Source organism: Nicotiana tabacum, chromosome 3 (assembly GCF_000715075.1).
Source record: "Nicotiana tabacum cultivar K326 chromosome 3, ASM71507v2, whole genome shotgun sequence".
Classification (NCBI taxonomy): Eukaryota; Viridiplantae; Streptophyta; class Magnoliopsida; order Solanales; family Solanaceae; genus Nicotiana; species Nicotiana tabacum.
In genome coordinates this window covers 84,047,816-84,054,937 of record NC_134082.1, presented here as the reverse complement: position 1 = coordinate 84,054,937, position 7,122 = coordinate 84,047,816, and the positions used below count along the sequence as shown (strand labels likewise).

Below are 7,122 nucleotides of genomic sequence, written 5' to 3'. Positions count from 1 at the left end.
ACTCAATGGCATGCGCAAATTCACCAGTCATAGTTCTATCAGGTCAAACCAGGCGACTTACAAGTCAACTGGAAAAGGACCAACCATAACGGAGTCCACTAGTACTAACACAACTGAAAGACCCAAAAATGGGTCACGAATTATGTGTCACTACTGCAATAAAAGTGGACATAAATATTTTTTTTGTCATTTTTGTAAGTCAAATATTTTAGGATGGATTAGGAAACCCAAAAACGATCCTGAACATAGTAACACTAACCAACCAGGACCCAAGCAAGCTTAGCTACCTAAAAGAAAGTAATCACAATGTTTTGCAGGAACACCACAGAAGAAGTCGCAAAGGAAAATAGTACTTAGACACTACGTGTTATAGTCACATGATAGGTGATAAAAACCTATTCAAAGAAGTTACAAAAATAGATATAGGAAGTTTTAAGTTTGGCGATGACTCAAAAGGAAAAATAATTGATACCGGAATAATTCCCTTTAATAAAAACTGTGATATCACTGAGGTTTATCTAGTTGATGGGCTTAATTACAACCTTCTGAGCATAAGTCAGCTATGTGACTCAGGATATGAGGTAAAGTTTAAGAAAACAGGATGTGCTATTGAAGATGAGATAGGTAAAAAAATCCTCACAGGTAAAAGGTATGGAAATATTTACATTCTTGTTGGTTTTGAAAATATAGATGGTCATATCCGTTTAACTTCCATATCTTATGATCCCTGGTTATGGCATAGGAAACTTGGTCATGCAAGCATGCATCTGATAGAAAACCGTTCCGAGCATGAGTTAGTTATTGGCTTACCTAAACTGAATTTCTCTAGAAATCATATATGTGATGCTTATCAAATTGGAAAACAAACTAGATACTTTTTCAAAAACAAGGATTTTATATCTACTTCTAAACCTTTGCAATTTCTTCATATGGATTTATTTGGGCCTACTAGAACTGCCAGCATAGGAGGAAAATGATATGCTTTTTGTTATTGTTGATGATTACTCACATTTTACTTGGGTGATTTTCTTATCTCATAAAGAAGAAGCATTAAAGAACTTTGAGGTCTTTTGTAAGAAGGTCGAAAGAGAAAAGGAGTATCTGATTACAACAATCCAAAGTGATTATGGAGGAGAATTTGAAAGCAGAGCATTCGAAGATTTCTGTAATGATCAAGGATATACTCATAATTTCTCAGCACCAAGATCACCCCAGCAGAATGGAGTTGTGGAACGAAAAAATAGAACACTACAAGATATGGCAAAAACGATGCTACTAGATCATTCCCTACCAAACCATTTCTGGGCAGAAGGAGTAAGTACATCATGTCACATTCTCAACCGATATCTCATAAGGCCAATTCTGAAGAAAACTCCTTATGAACCGTGGAAAGGTAAACGTCCTAATATTAGTTACTTTTGTCCCTTTGGAAGTAAGTGTTTCATTCACAATAATGGTAAGGACAATCTGGAAAATTGTGATCCAAGAAATGATAAAGGTATTTTTCTGGGTTATTCATTAAATAGTAGATCCTTTAGAGTACATAACAAAGGCATAATATGTGTGGAAGAATCTGTGCATGTTATTTTGATGAAAATAACACCTCGGTCCAGAAAGGAAGTATTGCCGGTGATGAAGATCAAATTCAAGAAAGTCCAGAGACAAGCAAATTGCAAAAGTCGACTGATGGATCTGATACTGTGATGGAGTCAACTAATGCAACCAGCAACAATCCACCAGAACCTCCGAAGGAGTCGACTACTCATACAGTTCGCCCGAACGAATGGAAAAGTGAACCTGAATACCCTAAAAATTCATAATAGGAGATCCGAATGAAGGAGTGAAAACCAGAGGAGCTCTTAAGAAGAAAGCAAACATAGCACTAATCTCTCAGATTGAGCCAAAGAAAACAGAGGAAGCTCTTAAAGACTCAAGTTGGATGGAAGCGGTGTAGGAAGAGTTAGATCAATTCGACAAAAATCAAGTATGAAAATTGAAACCCAAACCTGAAAACGTTCCTGTAATAGGGACAAAGTGGGCCTTCAGAAATAAGCTCAATGAGGATGGAAAAGTTGTAAGAAACAAAGCCAGATTAGTTTCTCAAGGATATTCACAACAAGAAAGAGTCGACTATGATGAAACCTTTGCCCCAATAGCTCGACTGGAATCTATACGAATTCTTTTGGCATATGCATCCTTTAAAGGATTCAAGTTATTTCAGATGGATGTTAAAAGTGCCTTTTTAAATGGTTTCATTGAAGAGGAAGTATATGTGAAGCAACCCCCTGGGTTTGTAGACTCAAAGTTTCCATATCATGTGTATAAGCAAACTAAAGCACTGTACGAGCTGAAGCAATCTCCACGAGCATGGTACGAAAGATTAAGCTTTTTTCTGTAATAACCTGCCGGTCGTTTTAAGAATTAACGCCCCGATCCCCTATTAACTGCATTCCTCGTGTTTGTTTCTACTATTTTGATTTGCTGAGATATTTGGTTTTGAGTTCTGGAGTGTTTTGGGTCACTTAGTCCCTAAAGGAGAGCTTAAGCTTTAGAATTTGGACCGTAGTCGAAGAAGTGTGAAGACGACATCATAATAAATTTCCATTTGCTCCGTTGGGTGATTTTGGGCTTAGGGGCGTGTTTGGATTGTGTTTTGGAGGTCTGTAGCTAATTTAGGCTTGAAATGCCGAAAGTTGAATTTCTGAAGTTTCCGGTTCAATAGTGAGATTTTGTTCTAAGGGTCGGAATGGAATTCCGGAAGATGGAGTAGCTCCGTAGCATTGAATGTGACGTGTGTGCAAAAATTTCAGGTCATTCGGATGAGGTTTGATAAACATTTTGATCAGAAGCGTAATTTGATAGTTTTTGAAGTTTTTAGGCTTGAATCCGATGCGAATTGGTTGATTCGATGTTTGGAAGATTTGTATAAGTTTGGATAGTTGTATATGACTTGTTTGTGCATTTGGTTGAGGTCGCGAGGGCCTTGTGATGATTTCAGATGGTTAACGGAAAGGTTTGGAGTTAAGAGTTGCTGCTGAAGCTACAAGTTTGCTGTCATAATCGCACCTACGGCTTGGGGACCGCAAGTGCTAGACCGCAGAAGCGGTAGAACAACCACATAAGTGGTTTGAGGCAGAAAGGGAGTTGACCGCAGAAGCGGCACCACATCTGTGGTAAAGCAGTCATAGGTGTGGATGTCCCCTTTTAATGAAATGTCACAGATGCGACCAGGTCTTCGCAGAAGTGGGACTACAGGTGTGGTCCCAGGACCACAGATGCGGCTTCACTGGTTAGAAAAGGGGCAGAATTGAGGGTTGAGTTTCAAAACTTTGAAAATTGATTTGGGAGCTCGGGATTTGGCGATTTTAGAGGAATTTTCACCTGGGTATTTTGGGTAAGTAATTCTTACTCGATTTTGATTGTTTTCCACTAATCTATGCTTAAATTCATCCTTTAAATTCAAATTTGGGGTGGAAAAATTTGACAAAAGTTGGAAAAGTTCTTAGACTTAATATTTAAGTTTGGATCATGATTTTGATGTCGGATTGGGATAATTTTGATATAAATGAACTCGTGAGAGTATGAGAATTCTGAAAATATAAATTCTACCCAATTTCGAGATGTGGGCCCTAGGGGTGTTTTGGTTATTTTACCTAATTTCGCATATTAGCTTAGAATTTATTTGTGGAATCAGTTAATTGAAGTGTTATTTACATTATACAATTGAATGGAATAGATTTGGGCCATTTGGAGTCAAGTACTCATAGCAAGAGCGTGGGTTTGGGTTGATTTTGAGCCGGTTCGAGGTAAGTGGCTTGCCTAACCTTGTGTGGGGGACATTTCCCTTAAGATTTGGTATTGTGATAATTGAAATGCCTTGTATGTGAAGTGACGAGTGTGTACTTGTGCTAATTGTTGAAAATCCTGTTTTCACTAAAGTAGCTATAATTGTGTTTTCCTTTCCTGCTTATACTACTAGAAATTTAAGCCTGCTGTTAGCTTAGGGAAGCATGTCGAATTGACTTAATTGCTTATTTGTTCAAACTGCCTTAATTGTATTGTGTGCAGCATGCTAGGTTAGAATTTTCTATATTATCTTGGTGTGAATTTGAATTTAATTGAGTATTCTTTGTGTTGCTGTTGTGTGCTTACTATGGGACTGCAGGACGGTATCCCGAGATATCCCCTGCACGTATATTGGTTTTGGACTGAAGTACGGGATACCGAGAGATCCCCAATACGTATATTGAGGATACTAAGAGATCCTCGGGATACCAAGAGATCCCTAGCACATATTGAGGATACTAAGAGATCCTCGGGATACCAAGAGATCCCTGGCATATATTGAGGATACTAAGAAATCCTTGGGATACTGAGAGATCCCTGGTTATTACCTCTGTGAAGAGCGGTATTCTTTGTGATTGTTTTGTCTCTATTTCAGTTGTTGTTATCCTTGTTACCATTTATTATTTCTTACCGTTAGCATTCAAATATATTGTCTTATTCTATACTGTTATACTTATGTTTCATTTAATCTTAGTAGGGCATTGACCTTCCTCGTCACTACCCGATCAAGGTTAGGCTTGGTACTTACTAAGTACCACTGTGGTGTACTCATGCCCTTTTTGTGCATGTTTTTCATGTGCAGATCCAGGTACTTCGACTCAGACCTATCATACTTGAGGCAATGTGCTTGCAGAGACTTCGAGGTATATCTGCCGCGTCTGCAAACCAAAGAGTCTCTTTCTATTCTCAATACTAGTATAGCCCTTCTGTATTTTTCCTCATTGATAGATAATTTTTGGAGTTAAAGCTTTTATGTAATATCTTAGCTTGTGATTCATGGGTTTCCGATTTTTGGGAGTGTTAGGTCGAGAATATTGTATTGTTATATGCCAGACGGCACCTTAAACATTGTTAAATTTTCATTATCTCGGCTCTTATTACTTTCTTTCCGCAAATTGTTTCTTTTTCGCATTTGATAGGCATACCTAGTTGTATAGACTAGGTGCCGTCACGATAATTCACGGAGGGCGAACTGGGGTTGTGATAAGTAGGTATTAGAGCTTTAGGTTTGTAGGAGTCATAAATTACAAGCCAGTTTATCGGAGTCTCACAGATCGGTACGAAGACGTCTGTACTTATCTACGAGAGGCTATGTAACCGTTAGGAAAATTCCACTTCATTTGATTTCCTTGTCGTGCGAGATTTTGATATCACAATTCTAAACTTCTGTCTTCTATTCTCTCACAGATGGTGAGGACACGTGCTACCCGAGATGATTAGGCACTCGCGCCTTCTACTGTATCCGTCAAAGGCCGGGGCCAGGGTAGAGGTCGAGGACACGCACACGGTGCAGCTAGAGCACCCATGCGAGCTACCATTGATGATCCACCAATAGTTCCAGTCGGATCCCAAGCACCTGATATGCCTACTGCTACTACTACTCCAGCACTTCAGGAGACTCTAGCATAGTTCATGAGCATGTACACCACATTGGCTCAGGCAGGGTTGCTTCCCCTTGCTGCAGCTACATCCCAGGCCGGGGGAGGAGCATAGACTTCCGCTTCCCGTACTCCTGAGCAGCGAGTGCATGTTTATCAGGTCCTAGAGATTATTCCGGTACATCCCATAGTTCCAAATCAGCCTGAGGATAGGGCAACGACTTCCGAGGATGAGCAGCGGAGGCTTGAGAGGTTCAAGAAATATAAGCCTCATGTATTCAGTGGTCTAGCATAAGAGGATGCTTTGGGGATTCTAGATGAGTGCCACTGTATTCTCCGTACCATGGGTATTTTAAGATTGAGAGGGGTTTCCTTCACTACCTTCTAGCTTCGAGGCGCGGCCTATGAGTGGTGGCGTACTTATGAGTTAGACAGTTCGGATGAGGCAACTTCTCTGACTTGGACTCAGTGTTCGGATATGTTCTTGAGAGAGTATGTTCCGCAGAGCCTTAGGGATGCATGGCGCGCAGATTTTGAGCATTTGTGCTAGGGTGCTATGACTGTCTTAGAGTATGCTGTCCGTTACACTAGCTTGGCTAGGCATGCCCCAACCTTGGTTTCTACTGTTCGTGAGAGGGTTTGCCGATTTATTGAGGGGCTTATTCCCAGCATTAGGTCTAGCATGGCTCGTGAGTTGGAGATGGATATTTCTTATCAGCAGGTGTTGAGCACTGATAGGAGGATTGAGGGTATGCATGCTAGGGAGAGAGAGGAGAGGGAGGCCAAGAGGTCTCGAGTGTCGGGCCATTATTCTAGTGCCCGTGTCCCAGCTGCAGGTCGTCATGATAGGGGTTATATCAGTTGCCCTGTTCATTCAGCTCTTCCAGTAGCTAGTGGTATTCTAGCTCCTCTTAGGCCTTAAGAACCTTATTATTCACCTTCAGTATCTAGTGCGCCTGCGCGGGGTGCTTTCAGAGGTCAGTCCGCATTTGGGCTGACCAATGCCCCAACAACCTTTATGCATTTGATGCACGGTGTGTTCCGGACAAATCTTGACTCATTCGTCATTATCTCTATTGATCATATTCTGGTATACTCTCAGAGTCGGGAAGATCATGAGCAACACCTGAGGACTGTGCTTCAGACTCTGAAAGAGAAGAAATTATATGCTAAGTTCTCAAAATGTGAGTTTTGGTTGGACTCCGTGGCATTTTTGGGTCACGTGGTTTCTAGTAAGGGGATAAAGGTGGATCCGAAGAAAGTGGAAGAGTACAGAGTTGGCCCAGACCATCCTCAGCTATAGAGATCTGTAGTTTTCTTGGCTTTGTGGGTTATTACTGTCGATTTGTTAAGGGGTTTTCATCTATCGCATCACCTATGGTAAGATTGACCCAGAAGGGTGCTCTGTTCCAGTGGACAAAAGAGTGTAAGGCGAGCTTTTAGAAGCTCAAGACAGCTTTGATTACAACCCTAGTTTTGATATTGCCTACAAGTTCGGGGTCTTATACTATCTATTGTGATGCCTCGAGGATTGGCCTTGGAGCGGTATTGATGCAGGGCGGTAGGGTGATGGCCTACGCGTCCAGACAGTTGAAGGTACATGAGAAAAATTATCCTGTCCATGATCTTGAGTTAGCTACTATTGTTTACGCCTTGAAGATCTGGTGTCATTATTTGT

At 40.8% G+C, this 7,122-nt stretch overlaps 1 protein-coding gene across 1 annotated transcript; it reads left to right on the top strand.

Annotated features, from left to right (window-relative positions):
* Positions 1-377: 377 nt before the first annotated feature.
* On the top strand, positions 378-977 carry LOC142176524 (uncharacterized). Its single transcript, XM_075244468.1, has one exon. It carries the CDS (start codon positions 378-380, stop codon positions 975-977), a length of 600 nt encoding a protein of 199 aa, XP_075100569.1.
* The last annotated feature ends 6,145 nt before the right edge of the window (positions 978-7,122 follow it).